This window comes from Coffea arabica, chromosome 10e, assembly GCF_036785885.1.
Source record: "Coffea arabica cultivar ET-39 chromosome 10e, Coffea Arabica ET-39 HiFi, whole genome shotgun sequence".
Classification (NCBI taxonomy): Eukaryota; Viridiplantae; Streptophyta; class Magnoliopsida; order Gentianales; family Rubiaceae; genus Coffea; species Coffea arabica.
The window spans coordinates 9185454-9210631 of record NC_092328.1 but is presented as its reverse complement, the minus strand read 5'-3'; the positions used below and the strand labels follow the sequence as shown (position 1 = coordinate 9210631).

The following is a 25178-nucleotide window of genomic DNA, read 5'->3' as shown; positions in this document are numbered from 1 at the left end:
CAACCCACATAATTGATTCTAAATTGATTGACGTTTTATGAGTTATATTTGTGAGTTCGCGATCGGCTCACACAAGCGATTCGATTCGTTTATAGCCCTAATCGAAACCATCTATGTTGGAAGCGAAGTTGGTATAAATTGCTGGAATGAGTGCCAAAAGAGGCATGGTCCTGATGCAAAGGCAGAGTGCAGCAGCCCACCTGCCCTGCCCGCCTCCTTCTGTGCATGCGATTACCCCTGTTGATTAGAATGTGCTGAGTGCAATTTCACCTTGATTTTGGGACTTTTTGGGGAATCTGATATAATCTAGGTCCCTATCTCATATTAGAAGACATAACCTTTAATAAAAGTCAATCAAGTATTTTGTTAGATTTTATCTTTTTTACATCTATTGCATATGTGAAAGCAATTGATATTGATGGTAATCAAATTTTTATCGGCCTTTGCATCCACCAAATAATCAGTAGAGCAGAAAGAAAACTCCTTTTGCTGCAATAACAATTCTTTTTTGTATTAAGAGGCAGCAAACTAACCATTCCTAGGCACAATTACAAGGGTTTTACTCGTTATGAGCTGGCCTGATAAAATTGCCAGGATTCCACCTGTTGTATAATTGTTCTTTTCCCTATGACCCTAATTTCAAACTTTTTTTAAACTTTTTCCTTTATAAGTTGCACCCCTTGACATTTTTCTTGTTCGTGGAATTTTCCTAACTTATTTGCACTTTTGGCTCTTCATCTTGAATTACTGAACCAACTGGTTACCTCTCACAAAATAAAATATTAGGCCTTTTAACTCTCTATGGACACCCAAACTACAGTAGATAATTCATGAATAATCACTAGTTAGGAAAGGAAAATTTGATTTTACTTACCAGTCAACTTTAATTATTTATACATTTATCCTAGAACATTGGCATCATTTAGCACGTTTATCGAAATGCAAAGCGAGTAAATTGGTCAGTTATGATCCAATTTGCTTCACAGTTGTGATAGGTAAAATCACACCCTGTGGCAGAACTAATTCACAAGATTCAAAAGAAATGGTTTTCGGCACCTCTTAAAGTGATTCAAAAGTACATTAGTAGTATTAAGAGCATGCTTGTAATAAAAAGAATTAATCTTTTCTATGCTGACATTATACATTATGGGTCCGTTTGTTTCGGGTGAAAATGTTTTCCAGGAAAATATTTTTCTAATTTCCCGTGTTTGGTTGCACAAAAGTTACTGAAAACATTTTCCTATGTAAAATATTTTCACTCATCTTATGGAAAACAACTTCCCTTCCAAACTTACTGAAGTTGTTTTCCGAAATGCATGCATCCCGCCTGTAGTATGTTCCAAACTTATTGAAAACATCTTGTAGTATGTTCTTTTTTTTTTTTTAGTGTAAACAGGAGGATTCGAACCTAAGATCTCTTCCTTACACTCCCTCCCCCGTACCACCCAACCCAACCCAACCCTCTCCCTAGTATATTCAAAATAAAAAAAAAACCTCATCCTGCTCATCCTATGCTAATAATTAATTATGTATAATAGGGACATTCTTTTCTAGAGAAACTTTCAGCAGTGAGAGTGCAAGATATATGTCACAATAAGCATTGCATGTGATTGATATTTGACACTAAATGGCCAGCAATTTGTTTATTACTTAAGGAGATATTTTTTATTCATATATACATTTCTCTAAGATTTTTTAAAGTTAAACAATGAGATAAATTTTCTTATTTTGCATGGGAAGAAGTATGTAGTTATAATGTGTAGAAAGTAAAGATAGAGATAAAAGTGAAAATATTTCAAAAGTTAAACAAACACCAGAAAAATGAAGTAAGAAAATATTTTCAATAAGCTAACCAAACACCTGAAAATGATGAAAGGGAAATGATTTTCATGGAAAATTACTTCCACGAAAAATATTTTCCCAAGGAAAACATTTTACTTCCAACCAAACAGACCCTATATACATTGTCAGTTTTGAATGGATGGCAATTACATAAAATTTGTATTTGAATGACAACTACAAAAAATATGAGTTTTGAATAAATGACAACTGTACAAAATTTAAATTTGAAATCTAACTTTTATTTACACATGTGTCATGAATCTAATGATAACCATGTATACGCTGTTAGTGTATAAACCATTTACTCATATAAAAAGTATTTTTAGCCATACCCTATGTTATTTGCACCAAGAATTATCAATGCAAAGACAAATTGAATATTTTAAATACGGTTTGGCTAATAAGTGTCCATACGTAGAGTTTACTGTCAGTTTTGTAAAAAAATGTAGTTAATTTGAGAAGTGTCTAAATGTAGAGGGCGCATTAATTATGACTGTTTGTATTAACATGTTAGGTTAAGTATTTTTAGGTGTATTAACAACTTGTTTTAAAAATCATTCTGAATATAAAGCTAAACAAAAAGTTGCAACAGTATATACAAACACGTTATCCTTTCACTAGTATTTATTCTTTTTTTTTTTTTTTGACAAAGCCTATACATGGAGACCATACATTAATGAAACTTGGGCACCATACGAAAAAAAGCCAATCGTAGACCATACATTATAATGAAAGCTTGGGCTTTGATTTCTTGTCTTCAAAAATATGATTAAACAAATAATCAAACTAATATTTTGTACTCATATTTCGATGTGGAAAGATTTAGGGTAAAATAGAGAAAATCCCCTTATGATTTGAGATTCGATCATGATACTCTTCATTATTTAAAAATTCTCACATAACCTCTTTGTATTTTGGACTTATCTGAAACTTAGATGAAAATTATTCAAACTAACAAAATTGTTTTAAGTGTCTAAATTACCCTCAATTTTTTCCCTTTTCTTTCTTTCTCATTTTTTTGTTCTTCCCTTCTTCGATACTTCTTTTTCCTTCTTTCTTTTTCTTTTCTTTTTCATTATTCCTTTTTTATTTTCATCTTCTTTTTCCCAAACTTGTTACTATACATCCATGAAAACAAAGGCAATTGTAAATCTTCTGCTTTGCTGTGGTCGCATTAGCTCACATGACAAGTGACATTTCCATAATACTCCTGTTTAGTTAGTCAATTAGGAGTTAGGATGCATTTAATAAAATTGAAATATGAAAACTGAAGTCTGAATCCATTAAATTATTGAATTGTTAAGTTTTTAATCTAATACATTTGAATATATATTACATTTAGTGATAAATAAATAATTTATCACTCAATTTTGGGAGCAAGTTTTGCCTAGGAAATTCAGTGTCACTTAATTAATTCAGATGTTCAATTTTTTGTTATCAAACGGTCTGAATATGTTAAGATCTGAATCCATTAAATTTTAGTGTTAAATTAAGTTATCAAATAGGGTCTTAGACTAGTTTTAGGTAGTGGTGCCATTGTAAAGGACCTTAATTGGAACTACAAAATAAGTTCAAGTGTCAAATTGGTCAGAAATAAAAATTAGGGACTAAATCGACACCAACAAAAAAGTTCAGGGATGAAATTGGTCATTTTCCCATGTTTGATAAAACCATTGAGTAATGAAGCCTAAATCTTGTGATTTTCTTATTTCTCTGCAACTCCAAGCTATCAGTAAGTTTCTTTTAACAAAATCACGGACACCCTCTCACACATACACGCACACAAAGTTATGAAATCTTCTCTCTCTTGTTTAATTTCTTTCTCTCCTCTTCTCTCTCTCTCTTCTTTTTCTTCTTATTGATCTTAAGGATTTAGCCGTCACGGTGGCTCTGTGTGATGAGGACATGGTGACAAACTCGCACCAAGGCTGGTGTTTGGTTATATAGTAACGGATGCAATTAAGTCAGAAGGCCAAAACAAAAAAAAAAAAATCAGCACAAAAATGGAGGAAATGCTTCTTGCTACTAGCAAAGCAAAATCAGTGAAGGTTCGTTTGGAACAGTCGAAGGAAAAGGCTGAATGGGGGAAAAAAAATCAAAGAAGCAAAATGGGAAAAAATGGATTTTTATCTATTTTTACCGAATTTCGATTGAACCAAATCTTTGAACGGGCAAAAATCGAGTTTGACCAAGTTTTGAATTAGTGGGTTTTAGCTGTTACTCAAACTGACTACCTAAACATAATATTTTAATCATATAATTTGACTTGGACTGTGAATGTTATAAAAATTTAAAATAGAGAAGGCAAGTGATTATTTTTAAACTTCAAGAGTACTAAGTCATATTGTTAGGTTTACTAAGTCATATTGTTAGAAACCTAAGAGAGATTTCTAAAATTATCCTGAAATTATCCCTTCATGTTTTAGCAGTCCACTTGGATATTCATCTCTAGCTGCTGCCTGTAATTTGTCTTAGATTCTAATGCCAGCAATCCCTAAAGCCAGATATCCCCAACTTCCCAAAAAAAAAATTAGGGATTATTAACATATATAGTAAAAGAGAAAATCAGGGATTGTTAACACTAGTGCTCAATGCATATTCAATTTGCGTGCAATCAAAAAATACATAATATTTATAGTCATATTTATTAAATACAATTTTTATTACTAAAGCAAACTTTAATCTTTTAAATATTTTTCATAAAATAATTTTGTATTAATAGTTATAATGTTTATGGGTAATTATGTTAAAAATATATAGTTAAATAGTTAAACGTAAAAATAATGATAGGTAGTCGTAGGTAGTTAAACTAAAAACAAATTTTATAAGGGTAAAAAGAGAGTTGACAAGTAACGATAAATGTTAATTCGAATGCTAACCCAAAGGCCCAAACAACTTTCTCAGACTTTACATATAGTATAGAGATATAAGCATGTCGATGAATAGGAGTTAGGTTGCATCTCTTTGAACAGTGCCCAAAGTCTCTCAAACCTAATCAAACACAAACCCAGCTCTCTCTTCCCCCCCCCCCCCCCCCCCAACCCCTCCCCCAGCTCCTCGATCTCTCTTCTCCTCGACACCCACGGATTCTCTCACTCCCGAGATGTAAGAAGCTTTTTCTCTCTGTTTTTTGCTCTTCTTCACCCAGTTCGGATTTGAGCGTGCAAAAATTCTAAGCAGGCTTTGGTCAAAGCTAAATCTTAGATTCCGAAACCATTCACATAGGTAGTAAACCAAAAGATATTGCAGAATATCGCAAATATTATAAGCTGCCGATCGGTCAGAGCGAAAATCATCACCAAGAAATACTGCATGTAAGGTTTCTTGTAATTTTATTTGCGAGTGATACATATATTTATATGTATATATATATATATTAATTATTGTTGCTATGTGGTTTCTGGTTGTGCAGTTTATTTGAAATTTGGAAAAGAATAAATAAGAGGGATTGGAGGAGGGATAGTGGGAGATGGCCTATTGTGTCAATCATTGTGAAAACGTTTCGTTGAAGCTCATTTCATCATCATCACAGCCCTACAGTTTCAACTCCACCAAAAATCATTTATCAAATTCCAATCTTTTTAAGTTATTCTTCAATGCCACCAAGCCAGCTACCAGGAGGAGTGTGATATCACATTTGAACTCTCAATGCCGTCCATTGTTTCTGCATTCTGCGAAATTGAACTGGAGAGTGAAGGTGAATTCAATTCGATGTGAGAAGGGTGCTGTTTGTGACAGCAATGGTTCGATGAATGGAGGTGCTTTCGGTGGCCAAAAAGTTGGGAAGAGGGCAGATATCAAGAAGATTTTGATTTTAGGTGCAGGGCCTATTGTGATTGGGCAAGCTTGTGAGTTCGATTATTCAGGGACTCAGGCTTGTAAAGCACTGAGGGAGGAGGGTTATGAGGTGATCCTCATCAACTCGAATCCTGCCACTATAATGACGGATCCAGAGATGGCTGATAGGACTTATATTGAACCTATGACACCAGAGCTGGTTGAGCAAGTGCTGGAGAAGGAGAGGCCTGATGCTTTATTGCCAACGATGGGAGGGCAGACGGCTCTTAACCTTGCTGTGGCATTGGCTGAAAGTGGGGTGCTGGACAAATATGGCATTGAGTTGATTGGGGCCAAGCTCGAAGCAATCAAGAAGGCCGAGGATCGGGATTTATTCAAGCAAGCTATGAAAAATATTGGGCTAAAGACTCCTCCTTCGGGGATTGGGACTACTATGGAGGAGTGTTTTGAGATAGCAAATTCTATTGGGGAGTTTCCATTGATTATTCGACCAGCTTTTACACTGGGAGGAACTGGAGGTGGTATTGCTTATAACAGGGAGGAGTTTGAGGCAATATGCAAGTCGGGGCTTGCAGCTAGCTTGACTTCTCAGGTTTTGGTGGAGAAGTCCCTTTTGGGATGGAAAGAATATGAGCTTGAAGTTATGAGAGACTTGGCAGATAATGTCGTTATTATCTGTTCAATTGAGAATATTGACCCAATGGGAGTCCATACTGGGGACTCTATCACTGTAGCTCCAGCACAGACTTTGACAGACAAAGAGTACCAGCGGCTTAGGGATTACTCTATTGCTATTATCAGGGAAATTGGGGTTGAATGTGGTGGTTCAAATGTTCAGTTTGCCGTCAATCCTGAAGATGGAGAGGTAATGGTGATTGAGATGAATCCTAGAGTTTCAAGGTCTTCAGCTTTAGCTTCCAAAGCTACTGGTTTTCCCATAGCAAAGATGGCTGCTAAACTTTCGGTTGGTTACTCCTTGGATCAGATTCCTAATGACATCACTAAGAAAACACCCGCTAGTTTTGAACCTTCTATAGATTATGTGGTTACCAAGGTAAGTTTTCATTCCATTATCCAAAATTTTGACTCTGCTGTTACACATGCAAGATTCTTTAAAATTTGATTCGGAACTTTCGGTAACTTACTAAGGATTCATATTATTATGAAATTCCATCGGTCATAAGCAGTTTGGTTATATTTTTCTTTGAATATTTTTGTTTCTTCCTCAAATTTATTTGCAATGTCGTGAGATCAAGTGACCATGAACTAATAGTTGATATTCCTATTCTTCCTATTGCCATGCCTTTTGTTTTTACAGGCTTTTTGTGGACTTATTGATGAGCATTGTTTTCTAGACGGGAATATATGGTCTCATTTCATAAATTTCTTAGTTAGTACAGTAACCTCGATATTAACTGTTGGTGATTGAGAAGGCAGTCATCCTTAATCCTTTCAAGTTCATCACATTAGACAGTTTTGATCTTCTAGATGATCCAAATAGATTAAAAAAGGTACTTGAGAGTGGTAACTTAAGTTGTGTTACGCTAAAGACAATGACCTGTTGCTACCAATTTATTGGAATATTCCAAGTGTTGCTCGTTGTGAGATAAATATCACTTTGGCCATGCTTTGATATATTAAAATCCTGTCATTGTCTTCTCTTATTATTTAAATACTAGCAAATCATATTTTAGTCTACCATTAGGTGCTCTTTGTTTTTTTGGTATCCCTTCTTATAGGCTTGGATATTTTAATATTGGCTGCTCCTTTAAGAAAAATGCGTGAACTTCATTAACTAAATGGATGTGAGATCTTTTCTTGTTTCTTTTCACTGGATCGAAATTGCTTTATCTACATATACAATGTTGCGTGTTGTGTCTTGGAGCAAAATTCCTTAGTCAAAACCAAGTGTTTGCAAACTAGCATCTTTCAACCTCATCCTATAATTTTTTCCTTGGCACTACAAATATTTGAACTTTGCGAAATATTACATAGTTATCATCTTCCAACAAAAACAGAGAAAACAAAACCACTGTCCATGAACCATTTTATCTGTCTTTAATCCCCTGCAAAGTAAGAAAATTAGGGATTCTAAATGAGGTGGGATATGTAGCTCTGCTTTACTTCTTTGGTTATCAGGCAGAGAAGTATGTTATGTCACAATTTTCACCAGTCCTAATTGGGAGATAGCTGCGACAGATGTTTTGCATGAAAGTTTATGTTGCCCAAATCAGCTTTAAGCGATGTGGATTTGCAAGTTAAGTTTCCACTGATATTAGTCTATTCTTCATATATTTCTATATATGGCTATCTACATCTGTTAATTTTAGCAAAGCTAATAGTCACCTTTCGTTGTGATCTTTAGGGTGCATCTGAAAGCCTCTCTAAATTGCTTTATGCAGGCTATGAAATTCAAGGGCTTTGTGAGCGTTTTTTGAAATATTTGATCTACCATTATCCTCCCTTTAAAGTGTTCTGTGTTGCTACAGTAGATACCTTAAGGAAACAAGCCATCTTTTCCTCCACTTTAGAGTGTTATGTCTTCCTCCACTTCCTCAACCCTACCAATAGAAGGAAAAGAAATAGTATGGCTTAGAAAAAGGAGATGGATAAGGGCCCCCCGGGGGGGGGGGTGAGTGGGGGTTATCAGAAGAATATTGCAGCCAGCATTTACTTTGAGTATGACAATTTATTAAAAGTTTACTCTTATATGGTCAGAATGTCTAGTAGCATATTAATACCTCCTGTACTACAAATTTTATAAGTGTCAACCTGGGACTTAATCCTTGGCATTTTCTCTGAATCAAGATAGCATTCTGTATGTTGCCTTTACTATTTTCACTATCTTCAGGTCGGCATTCTTTTTGTTCTAGCTATAATCAAATTACTGTCTTGGCATTTTTTCATGTCTTGTTATGGATGTGACATTTTTCTTTTTCCTGGAAAATGGTGTTGAACATGCAGATACCCCGTTTTGCATTTGAGAAGTTCCCAGGCTCGGAGCCTATTCTAACAACCCAAATGAAGTCTGTTGGTGAATCAATGGCTGTTGGTCGGACATTCCAAGAATCCTTTCAGAAGGCTGTTCGTTCACTTGAGTGTGGCTACCCTGGGTGGGGTTGCTCACAAATCAAGGAATTGGATTGGGATTGGGATCGCCTGAGGTACAGCCTCAGAGTCCCTAGTCCAGACCGCATCCACACTATTTATGCAGCAATGAAGAGGGGAATGAAGGTGAATGACATCCATGAGCTGAGTTACATTGACAAGTGGTTCTTGACTCAGCTGAAGGAGCTTGTAGATGTGGAACAATATCTTTTGTCTCAGAAGTTGTCTGATTTAACAAAGGATGACCTCTATGAAGTGAAAAAGAGAGGTTTCAGTGATAAACAGATAGCTTTTGCTACAAAAACCACAGAGAAAGAAGTTCGGTTAAAGCGGTTATCATTGGGTGTTAAACCAGCATATAAGCGAGTTGATACATGTGCTGCCGAATTTGAGGCTAATACTCCTTACATGTACTCATCGTATGACTTTGAGTGTGAATCAGCTCCCACCCAAAGAAAAAAGGTTCTGATTTTAGGTGGTGGACCAAATCGGATTGGTCAAGGGATTGAATTTGATTACTGCTGCTGCCATACATCATTTGCCCTCCAGGTATGCTCTTTCTTCTGTAGCTTAAGGGCCATTTTTGCCTCTTTTGCTTCTCAATTATTTTGTTCTGAACTCCTACGGCTGTGATACCTGGACTTCATGGTCTTCCTGCTCTGGTGACTGTGCTTTATATAAATACCATGCATGTAAAAGACAGTATATATGTTGCTTGGGTCATTAATTACGTGACATTGATACTAGCAATTTATTAGTAATTCTTGTGCTGTGTTTTTGCCAATTTTCAAATTTTAATATGGAAAATCCTAGTCTAAGCGATATACGTCTTATATGACAAACACAAACTGAATGATGGCCCACATCCTCGATTTTGGGGATTCCCATGTTTGTGTCTATCACTTAGACCTTTCTTAATTTTCAGATGCTTTTTGTAGTTTGAATCTTTTGATATTAGTGTAATGCTTTTATCCAACATCAGAACATAGACAGATCTATAAATAAGATAATTGTTGTGGATCTGACATTTTAGTCCTGCAATTGAAACATTCTGAAGCTTGAACTTCGTCAGCCAATGAGGCCTTGGTCTAGTAGTAAAACCAACTAAAGCTTGAAGCCTTTGGAGGAAGAAACCTGGTTTCAAGTCTCACAGTGGTTACTTAGTCGTCTAAAAGTACGGTAGTGCTGTCCAACTGTAAGTAGGTTATTGTACTTGCATCAGAGCTGTAAATGGGCAAAAAAGAAGCTCATATTTTTCCTGCTTCATCTTAATCACCTTAAGTACTAATTCATTAATGGAGAAGAAAGGATAGAGCTTGTGCATACCAACGAAAAGACTGAGTGAAAAGATTGCAGAGCAGAACATAATCATAATCTTAGAATTCTGAGAAGAATTTTTATTGGTTTTTGTTAATTTTTTTTTTTAGTATTAACTGTACCTGCAAGTACTAATCTTCAAGTTACCTTGTTGTTCTTATGTTTACACATATTAATAGTATTTTGTTGGTCAATTTCAGGATGCAGGCTATGAGACAATCATGATGAATTCGAATCCTGAAACAGTATCTACAGATTATGATACAAGTGATCGTCTCTATTTTGAACCACTGACAGTTGAAGATGTTCTCAACATAATAGATTTGGAGGGGCCTGATGGGATAATTGTGCAGTTTGGAGGTCAAACACCGTTGAAGCTGGCTCTTCCAATTCAGCAATACTTAGACGAGCAGAAGCCAAAATGCAAAAGTGGTGCTGGATATGTTGGTATTTGGGGTACGTCACCTGATTCCATTGATGCTGCTGAGGACAGGGAGAGATTCAATGCTATCAGTGAGGAATTGCAGATTGAGCAGCCAAAAGGGGGCATTGCCAAGAGTGAACAAGATGCTCTTGCTATTGCAGCAGATATAGGGTACCCAGTGGTTGTCAGACCGTCCTATGTATTGGGTGGCCGAGCGATGGAGATTGTTTACAGTGATGACAAGCTGGTGAGATACCTTGAAACAGCTGTGGAGGTGGATCCAGAACGTCCTGTTTTAATTGACAAATATTTATCTGATGCTATAGAAATTGATGTTGACGCACTTGCTGACTCACACGGCAATGTTGTAATTGGTGGAATAATGGAGCACATTGAGCAAGCTGGTGTCCATTCAGGTGATTCAGCTTGCATGATTCCCACAAAAACTGTTTCTCCATCATGTTTGGACACAATCAGGTCATGGACTGCAAAGTTGGCGAGGAGGTTAAATGTTTGTGGGCTCATGAATTGCCAATATGCCATAACAGCTAGTGGGGAAGTTTTCTTGCTTGAGGCAAATCCACGTGGATCCCGAACCGTTCCTTTTGTGTCTAAGGCAATTGGGCATCCCCTAGCTAAATATGCTTCTCTTGTCATGTCTGGGAAGTCCCTTCATGAATTGCAATTCACAAGAGAGGTTATACCGAGACATGTATCTGTTAAAGAAGTGGTCCTTCCATTTGAGAAATTTCAAGGGTGTGATGTGCTTCTGGGTCCTGAAATGCGTAGTACTGGAGAGGTAATGGGCATCTATTTCGAGTCTTCAATTGCTTTTGCAAAGGCACAAATAGCTGCTGGGCAAAAGCTTCCACTTTCTGGCACTTTGTTCCTGAGTTTAAATGACTTAACAAAGCCACAAATTCCCACAATTGCCCAGGCCTTTTTGGCTCTTGGGTTCAATATTGTTGCAACTTCTGGAACAGCACATGTTCTTGAGTTAGAAGGGATCCCAGTGGAGCGGGTCCTTAAGATGCACGAAGGACGACCACATGCTGGTGATATGATTGCCAACGGGCAAATACAGTTGATTGTCATCACAAGTTCTAGTGATGATCTTGACCAGATAGACGGCCGGAAGTTGAGGAGAATGGCCCTTGCTTACAAGATTCCTACAATTACGACTGTTGCTGGGGCTTTGGCTACTGCTGAAGCTATTAAAAGCTTGAAATGCAACAAGATTGAGATGTCAGCACTTCAGGACTACTTTGACAGTGAGAAGAAAGCAGGAAGCCATCAAAATATGCAATCTGCATCGTCTACTGTTGTAGTTGAATAGGTATTTTAGTTCCTCTTATACACCGTGAGTGTTAAATCTTTTTAAATGTTGTTTGGCAGCTTTAACTAAGGAGGAATTGTAATACAAGTTTTTAATGTCTTTTGCAAAAGCAAGAGAAAATCATCAGAGGTCACCTTTGATTGGAAAGCATTCTCGGAGTGTTTATCACTAGTTTGCTGAGTGATGTTTCATGAACCATCGTTATATAGGTCAATATGGTAATTGGTGATGCTAGTTTCTGCTGCTGCACTTTCCAGAGTTTTTCAGAACAGGTCATCTTTTGGCTTGTAACCTCTGTCCTCCTGCTGAATATATTTGCCATTCCCATGTCAATTTTTGCTATTGCAACTATGGGTTTAGATATCAGGGTCTGTCCTGCGACTTTTTGTTTTCGTGTATGATTGAGTATCATGACGTGTAATTATTTCTTTGGGGTCGCCCGCTTCCCACTGTCTTGAGATCGGTTGGTAATTGAGTAACCAGTGGCGCGGCAATCTAGTATCGCCATATATATTAGTTCGTATGTGTTGTAATATCAGTTGGTAAAGGACGATATCCTGATTAAAATCAATTTTGCCTTCATGTTATCCTATTCATTTGCTTAAATATCTTTTATATGCTTGTTATGACATCTCACTGAAATAGGTTTCATATTCATTTTTCCTTGGTCACTTTAATTGATTGGTAGCAGTATCTGTACGAGACATGGTTCCAACTCGTGCTGTTGTTGGTTGCTGCAGATGTTTAATTCATTAATTGGCACTTGCTGGTGCCTCTTTGTTTGCATGTATCATTTTGCCTGGGACCTATAGCGAATGGGCTTGTAGGTACATTCATTGCGTTTCAAATCCTCCTTGATCCTCCTATAACGAATGGGCTTCTTCTATTCCTGCAATACTTACTGCAGCGAGTAGATCCTTCTTTTCCTGCAACAGTTACTGTAGACTTAACACTTTTCAAGATATTGGCATATCAATTTCCAAATCCAGTCTAGTCTGCTGTAAAGAAGATTTTTGAGTATCAGAAATAAAGACTTCCAGGCCTTGTTGATGATAGACCACCACTAGTTCTTGACTCTTTTATCTGTACTGTTGCCTGAAAGGTTATTAACCAGCGGCTAATGCCACCAATTTAGATGTGATAAAGCATAGCATTGTAACTAAAGTCGTGACTTGGATTATGGGTTGAAAGTTCTTGGATATATGAGCCCCATATGTTAATATATATCCTATGTTCGAAGCCGCCATAGAATTTTCAAGATTCCGACAGGCATCAACTGCATAAGGTTCCAACATATAATTTTCGAGAAAGCTTTCTGAGGCAAAATATTCTGTTCACTATTTTTTTTTTATCCAAAATCATCAAATCAAATATACTTATACGGTGGCATTTACTCCTACATAGATCAACTCGAGTACAATTTTGAAGTCCTAGCAAAGGCTTTACCATAATTAATCAGTAGGCTTTGATTTTCTATCCCCCAAAAGCTATATATTGCTAACTTGGTATTTCTCCTTAGTTTTAACATTCGTAGAAAGCACCCAATTAAAAGCGCGATGGAGCAAATCAGAGCCTAAGGAATACCCAAATACAAAAGACCCAAAACAACAAAAATGAAGGGCTCTTTTGTGCTTTCCCCTTCGTTCAATGGCACTCTTGCCAAGTCTCTTTACCCCTTCTTCAGCTGTTGATGACATTGGTCAGCTCTTGCCAAGGATCTATATATGTTTCTTTCAATGGCTTGGAATTTTTTTTTCTTTTTCCCGTATTCCAGTTCGTTGCCTCGTTAGCTTACCCTTCAAATATCAACACTACGTTAAATATGGAGATGATGGGAATCCGAGATCAGTTTCCATCCAGATCCCCTAGAATATGTTCATGTGATCAGGCTAAACCTCCTGAAAGCCGATGCCAATGTTGCATGTTTTGTGCAAAAGCCTCCTCCTCCACCAAAGTAAACAATCTTAAACTATTGTAACAAGGTTTCTTGTTTTCCTTTTTTTTTTTTTTAAATGCATTGTGTTGGATAACCTTGTTATAATATACATCATAACATGAATAACAACAGTAAGCTTCGTGTAACAGGTTGATTTTGCAAGATCGTGTTTGTCTTAGGCATTCACAATTAGTCACTGTTGGATCGGTTCTACGAGACAAATGTCCATTTGCAACATTTTGTGTTAATCTTTGGAAGCTATAAGTAAATATAAAGGTCATGTATTCAAATATCGCTGTCGATGTAAGAATTGTATTAGTAGGTAATTTGTAAGAATTTCTGTAAGCGACCTATAGTATCGAAGGCATGTCCTGACCTGTAATGATGATCAAAGTCGAACCTATTCAAACTTCTTTCCTATATAAAAAAAAAAGCAAATATAAAGAAGCATTAAGCTAACTAAAATTTGAATGAGAAACGATATTTTGGGACCTCTTTTTAAGGTCTTATACGTTAAAAGGACTATGTGAATAAATTATAGTTCCACTTAAATCACCAAAAATTAATGTTAATATTCAAGATCATGATACATTGTTCATTTCACATTATTTTACAGGTATACATATTTATGAGAGTCCTTTCACCGAACCAATTGAGAATCCAATTCGATTATCCCTTTTTTGTTTTTCGGTAGTTCCGACGAATTAACCCGTTTAACAATATATTCAATTTTAACCTTAATTAAATTTAAAAAAAAAGAGTTGCTGGTATCTTTTTGTGCAGCCCTCCTTTTGGTGGGCCAAGTACACTGGTTTGTACGGTTTAAGGCCATGTTGGACCCACAAGAATAAATGCCACCTATGAGCTATGGCAAACTCAGAATCGTGCCTTTTTCTTATCCAGGAGCGTGAAATTGTCCATACTCCATGGTGCATGGTATATTAATCATCAACCAGAAAAATTATGATTAATGGTCAATGGAATTTAAGTTGAGCCAATCATCTCTTCCAAGAACCTTAGTAGTAATAAGATCTTCTGTGTTAGTAAAAGTTAGCAGAAAAGTTTCTAATCACAAGAACTTTCATTTGCATGCTCAGGTAATATTCCTTTCTTCTTCTTCGTGTCCTTTTCTGTTTGTTGTGACTGTAATTTCATGAAAAAAATGTCAGATACAGGGGTAAAACAATTTCTGGGTTTTTGTCATTTTCAGAGATGGAGGTGTCAAATACGGGGGATGTCTTCAAAGGGTCGGCACTCAATGCTTAAACATGTGGTCAAAGAGTAAGAAAATGCTTAAACCTGCATGCGTTTGTGTGTCTGTGTGTGTGTGTGTTTTTAATTTGCGAACTTTTGAGCTTTTTGGAATAAAGATGGGATCTTTTTTATTGATATTGCGTGCTGAAGTACCTTGGGAATTTTGTTGGTTTAAATTTGCAGAGGTGAAACTTTGACTTCCATTTCAAAGCTATATGGGGTAGCCATTTATGAAATTGCTGCTGCTAATAAGGACATCGTTGATGTTGACCTTGTTTTTGAGGGCCAACATCTGAACATTCCCTTATCCACTGCAGTAACTTTGCAAATGGTAAATGGTTTTAAGTCCACTATTCTTTCGATTACGTGTTGTCTCTTCATGGTTGGTTTTAATGAGTCTGATTATTGCAACTACCAACCTGGGTCCTGACCTTGAGCTTAGAATTCCTTTATTTTTCTATCATGAAGTGATCACTGGTATTAAATTATTTCATTGAATATTGCTACCCAAAAGGGATTTAGTTTTATGAAGTAGAAAAAAAGTTCTGGACAGTAGTTAAATAACATTTCAATTGGATTTATAGCTTTTTGTGTGGATCACCAAAGGCTTTAATGCTAGGCTAAGTTGGTCAGAAGGCAAGTCTGATATTATTTCTAGAATTCAAATGTTAGATCACGTCTTATTCTCGTACATATAATTGTTGAGCAAATTGGAACAACAAAGCAAAAAACAGAAGTGAGTACTTCAAAAAAAAAAAAAAAAAAGTTCTGCTGATGTTACTTAGTCTAACTGCCATATAATACTTGCATTCCTGGTGTTTACTGACGTTTTAAAGCTGACTTCCTTCACGACAAGTATGTTCTTTTTGTTGGCAGCAAAAGAGTGAGCGAGCCCTATCATCTGACTCTTCTCTTGATGGAAGAGCTCCAAGACTGGAATTGTATCGTAGCTGCTTGAACCAGAAAATGTTCAGTTTCTTGTCCGTTCATAATTTATCCTATGTGAGCACTTCTTCTAGCGTGCCATGTTACTTTGCCAAACTGTGTGTCATTTCTCTTATCTGAGCATTGCTTATTGGAACTATACTTCCTTTTCGATTACTTTGTTGATTGGTCATATTTAGCTGATCAATGTGCACATTGTACCAAAATTTAGTAACGAGCTCAACAGACTTGTCGATTTTATTATCAGGCTAAAACCACTGGTTATTTTCTAGTTCTGGTTCCCCTGATAGCCTTTTGCATCAGATGCATAATTGGTGCCTTATGCAATAGAGTTGCTGGAGATATGAAACATAATGTAAATGAATCAGAAGAGCATCACCGTGGATCTAAAAGGATCAGGTGGAAATTTGCTCTTCAGGATTTGAAGGATCCAGATGCACTGGATACTGGCACAAGACCCGACTATGATGTAAGTACCTGATTGAGTAGAACTTATGATGTCGAATCTTGTACTTTCCTGCAATTGATTCTTCAGCATACTCTGGTTTTCTGTTCATGGTTCCTTACTTGTGATATAAGCATCTCGTAGTTGACAGGAAGATGAATTTTCGCATAGATGGAGTTCACTTTAGACTGGGTGGATCACTTTTTTCTAGCCTCTGTGTAATGAGTTGACTGGTTAGTAGTAATGGATAGAAAAACATCCCTTCTGGATGAAATTTACCTATGTGATTCCTGGAGTTAGAGCTTCGTATTTACAATTTTTGACTGGAAAAAGAATTACTATAAGGTATTTGTACAGATTCACAAGCTGATTTTATTGCCAGATTTTCAAGCTACTCATGCAGGTGCTCATGACACTGTACTCTGCAGCTGTCATGTTCATTCGCTTGCATGTATTTGGAATAATCCATTTCTGGTATATAAATGTGGGATCAACATCAATTAACTAACAGGTTTTCCTGTAAATGATGTTACCATCTCCATAAGACTGTGATAGCATAGAAAAAGTTGGAAAACTGCGATGGCATAAAAAGTCAAAAGCATAGATTGAACGTACATTATACTATTTTGGGTTCAAGACCTGAGCTCTAAGGGACCAAAAGTATTCCTTTTCTTGAAAGTTTTCTGGCTTTGAAACATGCACTTTGAACGTACCTTGATCTTCAACCTACTGAGAAAACTTGAGCTGTTTTGCAGTACACATCAGAGGATGAAGATCAGGTCAATACCAAAGATGTTAGTCAGGATTACAGTGAGCTTGAGCGTGATTATGAGAGATTCCTTTCAGAATGTGGAATTAGCAAGTGGGGCTACTGGCGTGGAGGTTCTCCCACATAGGGCATTGCATTTCTCTTAGCACCGCTTTTCAGAGACTTCTCAACATTATTGTCTGCAAGAATGGTAGAAGAACTCCCAAAACAGGTTCAAATGTATATATATGGATGTTTATATCGAAATCCTTTAGATTACTCGAGTACAGGAAACAGATTGTAAAAGTTTGTGCAATGATTGTAAGACTTGAGACTAAATTCTCGGTTGTTGACAGAAAGCACCCTATCTTACTGGTGAGTAAAGATGAATATTCTACCTTTACTTTGTTTTGTTTGGGTCGTTTTGAAAAGCAAGAAATAGAAGTACGAAGGTAGGGATTGAATGCTGCTATACTCTATTTTCAATCGTCATACCACCAGAAGAGTTCATAAATTGCGCTCCTAACAGGGATAAAATGGTCAAAGTCAAGATATATATATATATATATCTTCATGCCACCAGAAGAGTTTCACATATATTGTAACCCCCCTATCATAGATAAAAATGGTTTTGAGTCTAAATCTTGCACTATGGCTGGTACGACCCTGCACCTCTAATGAAATTTGGACGACTGTTCGAAACTACAGCATAACAATTTCTTTCTTTTTTCAACCTCCAAAGTTTCATGTGTCCGAAGCTACTAATGACATGCTTTTAGCCAGTCAAGAATGCTGAGGACTGGTTGATAATATGGCCATGCAACATCTGCAATGCAGCCGGTGTTAGGAATCGTTGTTTGGACGATCCCATTGATTGGCATCCACCCTCCTGGATTTGCCCGAGTTAGAGTACTACTGTATAACAACTGGCAGCTCAAAACCAAGCACAGTTTCTATGAAGCTCGAAACTGGTCAGGCATCCAGTAACAACCCACGAGAGTCTATGAAGTCATTAAGTTTCGCCTAGACTTATCGTTTAATCAAAACAAGCAATTTCACAAATAACTGAACAAGTTAAACAGATGGTTACACGAAACAGCTATTCAGTGTGACGTTAGAATTAAGCATTAATGGAACAGGTGGTATGATACTTCACGATTCCAAGTTTGCTTGAGGTCCTGAACTACAGTAGTCATTTTACGAAGTTGAAGATTGAGAACATTCTTATTCAGACATGGGAAGGTCATCGAACTTTACGGATTTTTTCTTCTTGTCCTATTCCAAGAGACTTCTGAGCAGCAGCAATACCTTCAGTATCTGCAGAAACAAAATTATCGAGTCAATGCAAATGAGAGAGAAATGGAGAAACGGATAGAAGGTAGCCTGCTTGCCCGAATTTACCAAAACGGACTGATAGGAAACCAATAGTTCTCTTTTTACTGTGATCGAAATACATAAAAAAAACTGCCTAAAGAATAAAAACAATAGTTCACTTTAATTGCTTATCTTCAGTGTTCCTCTGCCTAATAGTTCACTTTACCCTATTTCAGAAACTTCACTTTTTACTGGTAATGGAAATGAAATAGAGGATACAACAATTGCAGAACTGTCAACCATGGACTAATGAAATTGTGTATCTTATGTTTCTTGCAATATAGAAGGAAAAGCAATCCAAAATATTTAAAAATAATAATAAAAACACAACAAAATAAAAAAAATTAAAGAAAATAAAATAAAAAGTTTAGATGAATCTCATGACTAATTCTCAAACTGTGCTGCAAGTTTGGATGCCTAAACAGTTTTCAAATTACGCTGCAACAGACATCAGATAGCGTGACTTTATTGGTCTGTAATTCCTAATTTAGTTGCCATGATAATCCAACATTTGCATGATCAGTGTTATGCATTGACCATTCTCCCACTTCTACACTCGAGGGACATCAGATGTATGAATAACTGGCTACTGCCACCATCCCCGGCTGGAACTATTTTGCCTTTTATCCATATTTCTTTTGCTTTTCCTTTTTGGGTAGGAGGAGGGAGGAGTGGACTAGATACAAGCATAGTATTCAATAAAAAGAAAAAAAAGGTAAGAACATGTATGAATATAATTATTATCATTATTTTTTGGATTTCCTCTTGGGGTGGAAGGAGGGAGGAGGAAATTACGTACGAAGCACAGTATTTTATCAAGAAAAAGGAAAAGTGAACATTTAATGGGGAGAGTATAAGACACCAACACGTAAAGAGACAATTTATATATACTCCCTGACAGCAAACTTTTATTTAGGGGCCAAAAAGTGCAGTATGCATGCTTACCGAAAAATTGGGTAAAGATGCGAGTAAAGAAATTCAAGTTGCGGGAGGCATAGTATGCCATTGCAGGAGGAAGAGGTTTCACAAGAGTATCCATGCTGAATACACGCTGAAGAAACTGCAAACAGAAAAAGAGATTCAAGTTTCATTTAATGACAAACTTTAAAAAGCATAACTGCTTTTATTATTGCGGGACAACCTCTACAAACTGTAGACTGTTATCTCATCACGAGTGCTTATCAAGCTCCCAATTATTTTATATTTTGTGCACTTCCTTATTCTACACCAAAAAACTGTCATAATCAAAGTTGATATCTTTATCTTGGCATAAAAAGCCTAAAAGCATCAGGGAATTTAGTATTGCAAGGTTCTGATAGCCGTACAACTTGCTAAATGAAATTAACAGCCAATGCCCCTGTCCCAAGTGGACGGAGTTCACCAACTATAGTGAGAAGTCATACATGCATCTTTCATGCCTATCCTTCTTTTAACATTCAAACCAATCTGAATCTGCTCTACAGCATGTCAAGCAACACACAAAGCAGGTGCTTCACATGCAAAACCAAGTTTCCAGATTGGATGCAGAATATCATGATAGAATTCAAAAAGCTTGGCTGTTTCGCCTACTATACAATTTGAATCCCAGTAGAGTATTATCTATCAGCAGCAAAGGACCACAGACAGAGATGTCCAAAGACACGAGAGAATGAATTCTCATGTCATTCTGGGTCATCCAAGGCATCACTGAAAAGGATACTGTCCACAAGAAATTGCAAACTAATCATTCTGGAATTCCCACAGTACATCAGATAAACAAACAGCATGAAACTTAAAGATCTTAAACCCCAAAAGCAAGGAAGGGAAGCAGAAAAAGAGAGAAAAAAATTGAGTCCCAAAATATCCCACAATCCATTGAATAGTCTGATCCCACAATTAAGGAAGGAAAGCAGATAATTAGGGGGAAAACAAAAAAAGAAGTGTTGCACCCAGATTACATGCTCCTTCATTGGTAATTCCTGCACTGAAACAGAACCATGTGATTCCTCAACTGCCAAGTGAGGACATTTATTTCCCTTTCAGTCCACAAAGACATTTATTAGCACACCAGAGACTCATATTTAGGTTAAGAGATATGCAAGCTACACCCATTTCAAGGTTAGAGTGCTGAAGTTCATCTGAAATTGGTACGAGCACACAATACTGCTAGCCATTGCAAAATATGACAATTCGGTTCACCAACAGAAGATCAAAGGTTAACTAGAACTAGGACTACTGGCCAAGCCAAGATATACCAGCAGAGGAAGAAGAAGAACAGGGAGAATTCAATGGACAAGATGGGATGAAGGCCATGGAAGTGGAAGACTACAATACTAGAACTAGTACTACAAGAGTTGGGCCTTAGCAGTTTTGCATCAATATTGAATGGGGTGCTTGGTTGGAAGAACTAAAGATGAGACTTTAAGGATGATAGAGAGGAGTGGAAGTACTTTGAGAAAGAAAGGAAAAACAGTAGCACAAGAATAAAAAGGAAATGGAGAAAGAAGAAGTCGGTTTCTAAGGAGACATTAAGGGCTTCCCGAAACTGTTTTAATAAAAAATATGTGTTTTTTTTGGGGCTAAATGCAATATCCCGCCTTAAAAGAGTTGCCCAATTCTCACATTGTCCCCTTAAAGATTCAACTGCATCAATCCCCTCCACCACTTTTTGTTTTTTTCACTTTACGAAAATTACCAGAGTTACCCCAAAGTCATTTCAATTTAGGCATGCAAACAGTAAATGTCCAATGAAAAGCACAAATATCTTTACTTCATACAAAACCCAATCCTACTTTACCCAAACCCACCTCCTCCTCCTACCATTTCCTCCTTTCTCTTAAACTCCCTAACCACCATAACGTTTGCCAACTGCAAATACCTCTCTCCTACCCTCCCAACTCACACCACCACCCAAGTTGCACCTCCATCACATTTAGAGTACAGCTTTTCCTTTCTTCGGCTTCTTATTTAGATATAAGTTTTTCAGCTTGCTATTTTACGGGGTAACTGCAAATTGGAACAGCTGCATTGCAAATTTAACATTGGCAATAATGAAGCTGTGATTGGAGAGAAATTGAATTAAGAATAAGACAGTGATTGGTAATCCTTTTGTTCTGTTAAGTTAGGCTTTCTTTCATAAGGTTGTTTCCTCTTTGTAATATATTGCACATGTCAAAACTAGGATTTCATGTGAGGCTGTTGCGAATATTGTAAAAAGTTGGAGAAAATTGAAAGTTGGTGAAAGAGATTAAAGCAATTCAACCTAGAGAGACGGGTAAACTGAGAATGGGCAGAGAGGGAGATTGAAGTGACCCTTTAGTCATTAAACAGCTTGTCATAGCCACATTTGTTTGAGTAATTCAGGAAAACCTAATGCAGAAAATGATAGGACCTAAGACTTGCTTGATTACTTTTAACTGGTAATCCGGAAGTACAATTCTTGCTTTGAAGGCTTAAGCCAATAAAGACTTGCCTTCAAAACAAGAAAAGTACCTCCAAAACTTGAGCTAAAAGATCAAACAAATGGCAAGAGCAAGTTTTAAAGTTATTCCTTAAATTTGTTATTAGACTGAAAGTGCATAGCTCAGTGCATAACTAACTAAATAACAAAATATCCCTACAGAATATTGTGCTATTTGAATTAGACTTCACGTGCATCAAAAGGACAACCCTTAAAGCTGCTTCCCAGTTAATGAACCCTCAATAAGGTGCACATACAGGTTACTTTCGGCAGCAGGAGGGAAGGAAAGAACTCCAAGCCCTGTCCCAGAAGCTCGACAGAGCATGATGGGGACCAGATTATCAGGAGCGACTCAACTGATCAAAAGAAAAAGAAGTGCATTAAGGCTCACTAACAAGCTTTATATCACCTTAAACAGCTAGCATAGAACTGCCTCGCTAGGGCAAGGGCTGCTGCTTGAATTCCCCCTGCTGACGTACATATTAGGGACACCAACAATGCCATAAGGTTGAAAAGAATGGGAAAGATACAATCAGGCTAAGGTAAAATTGGTATATTTGTTATGTGAACGGGTACACAAATGAAAGAATAACATCGTACTCACAAGTTTTCCTGCTGCCCTAACCCTCTTCACCAGAGCACCAGTACTCAAATTCTGTAAGAAATAAACCAAGAGCACCAACTAAAACTTGGCTTGATTTTTTTCTGCCCAATCCCAAAAATACAACCCACCAACAACCAGAAGAGTTATGATAAATTAAGACTGGGACAACAGATGTGAAAATTTCATCAGGTGCCCTCTTCAAAACACAAGCTTTATCACTAATAACCAAAAAATGACTTATTCCGCTACAAAGCACGCATCAGATTTTCTTAATGCACTAAAATTCTTACGCTCCAGCAAAAATTATAATGTTTTATCCCCAAAGAGCAAGCAAAATCAAATGGGTCACCGAGAAACAAAAAATTCGCCACTAATCACAGAAATAGATAAATAAACAAATAAAATGTATCCCCATCAAATAGGCAAACACATGCACCGAATGCAGTAAAAGTTGTAGACTCCAGGGGAAAAAATCATTCCCCCACCCCACCCCACTCCAAAAAAAAAAGCAAAGAATTTCAAACGGGTTATCAAAAAGCACAAAATTTGCCACTATTTACAACCAAAAATAGGAAAAAAAAAAACTCAACCCCAAACTCACAAACAAACACAGCTCCTAACAGCAGGAAATTGTAAAGGGTCTTCAAAAAGGAATTTCTAATAAATGGGCTAACCTGGAAGTTACGCTGGAAGCTGTAACGAAGTTCAGGGTCCATTTCAGTGAGTGAATCATCACCGTCATCAGCGACGCCGTTTTTGGACTTGGAAAGCTTCTTGCCGGGGACGTGCATAACAGGAGTTGAACCGGGCTGATTGGTGACTTTTAGCTTGGCGTCTTTGAATTTATCGTCTTCTTCTTCCTCCACCCTCCATGGCGCAGACTTCAGCAGCTCTTTCTTCCCCATAATGGAAAAGGAAAAGTCGAAAGCAAAGCAGGAAAAAGCCTTTGCAGAGCACCGCAAGCTACCCAAGTATCGACGACGACAACAGATATAGGAGCTGGCTTTGGATAGGGAACTACGTCGTTTCCAATTGTTTTCGCTTTGTTTACCCTTGTCGATACGACCTCGTTTCGTTCACTTTTGAAATCCGTTTAATCATTTGTTTTTTTGTGATTCTGTTTTTTTTGGCCACTAGTAGTATATGGCTTTTTAACGAGTCCAAAATGAAGATGTCATTTTTGAAAATAAATTGGATTAGGATCTACTCCCTTCGTAAAAAGTGTTATGCTTTTCATTTTCAAAAGTTTTAAAATATTTGTTATGTTGTAAAAGTTAAAACCATCTTTAGTTTCTGTTCTCAATATTATTTCTACTTTTATTCATATGTATATTATATTCAAATTCAAATTTGAATTTTGAAGAAAAATATAAACATCATAGTCAAAACACTTTTGTTAAAAAGTTAGGATTTTCAAAAAAGTGACAAAAAAATATGGGACAGCGGGAGTAGTAAAACAGAATTATACATAATTGGGAGGAAGCTAATGTTAATTTCAAGAATATGAAGAGGTGATGTACACAATCATTCCACAACTTAACGAAAGGTTAGGGGATGCTTGGTTCAAGCTTAAGAATTGGAATTGTAATTGGAATCATGCAAAAAAACTTAGTATGGGTTTTGGACAAAGGTATGATTACAAATGGGGGTACTTGGTAAATATTGGTAAGGAATGGGTATCAAATTTAATAATCAATTTTTTACCTTTAATTTCTTTTTTCTTTTCATATCTTTCTTCTTTCTCGTTCAAATGCTTATCCCACATACCCATCCACCATATATATATATATTCATATATAAATATTAATTTTATGTTTAAAATATATTTATAAATATTTAAATATATTTATTTCAATTTATAAATATATTTATTTCAATTTTATTTTATAATATGTATATTAATATATATTAATATGTATATTTCAATTATGTATATTATATATATTATATCAATTGAAATAAATAATATATATTTATATATAAATATTTTTGTTTAAAATATGTTTATATATATTTATAAATTTTTTATATTTATATTTATATAAATATATTTGTTTATATATTTTTATATAAATATATAAATATTTTTGTTTATATATTTTTATATAAATATATAAATATATTTATTTCAATTTTGTTTTATAATATGTATATTAACATATATTAATATGTATTTTCAATTTGTATATTCCAATTAATATTTATATTTTATTATATATAAATTATATTAATATTAATATGTATATTTCAATTATGTATATTAATATTAATATGTATATTAGATATATTATATCAATTGAAATAAATATATATATATATTTATAAATATATTTGTATATATATATATATTTATATAAATATATATTTCAATTTTTTTATAATATGTATATTAATATATATTTATATATTTATATATGTATATTAAATATATATTAATATACATATTATAAAATAAAATTGAAATAAAAAATATTTTATATATAAATAAATAAATAAATATTAATATATAGAAACAGAGCCAGTATATATTTAAAAAAATACCAAAAAAATTTTTTTTTTTAAGATTTTGGAATTAAATGTGGGATTAATCAAAACCCTCCAATCTACT

At 35.8% G+C, this 25178-nt stretch overlaps 3 protein-coding genes across 3 annotated transcripts; 2 read left to right on the top strand and 1 right to left on the bottom strand.

Moving 5' to 3' along the window:
* The first annotated feature begins 4783 nt into the window (after positions 1-4783).
* Positions 4784-12158, top strand: LOC113712830 (carbamoyl phosphate synthase arginine-specific large chain, chloroplastic). Its single transcript, XM_027236431.2, has 4 exons — positions 4784-5156; positions 5255-6694; positions 8605-9297; positions 10266-12158. Exons 2-4 carry the CDS (start codon positions 5312-5314, stop codon positions 11823-11825), a joined length of 3636 nt encoding a protein of 1211 aa, XP_027092232.2. The 5' UTR covers positions 4784-5156; positions 5255-5311; the 3' UTR covers positions 11826-12158.
* Positions 12159-14647: 2489 nt separating this feature from the next.
* On the top strand, positions 14648-17556 carry LOC113711760 (uncharacterized). Its single transcript, XM_027234955.2, has 6 exons — positions 14648-14858; positions 14972-15042; positions 15199-15346; positions 15892-16017; positions 16208-16429; positions 17161-17556. The coding sequence occupies exons 1-6, from the start codon at positions 14739-14741 to the stop codon at positions 17299-17301; spliced, it is 828 nt and encodes a 275-aa protein (XP_027090756.2). The 5' UTR covers positions 14648-14738; the 3' UTR covers positions 17302-17556.
* A 663-nt stretch (positions 17557-18219) lies between these two features.
* LOC113711090 (uncharacterized) lies at positions 18220-23549 on the bottom strand. The gene is made up of 3 exons (XM_027234239.2): positions 23245-23549; positions 19473-19587; positions 18220-18470 (listed from the first exon to the last, which is right to left on the bottom strand). Exons 1-3 carry the CDS (start codon positions 23473-23475, stop codon positions 18397-18399), a joined length of 420 nt encoding a protein of 139 aa, XP_027090040.1. The 5' UTR covers positions 23476-23549; the 3' UTR covers positions 18220-18396.
* Between the last annotated feature and the right edge of the window lie 1629 nt (positions 23550-25178).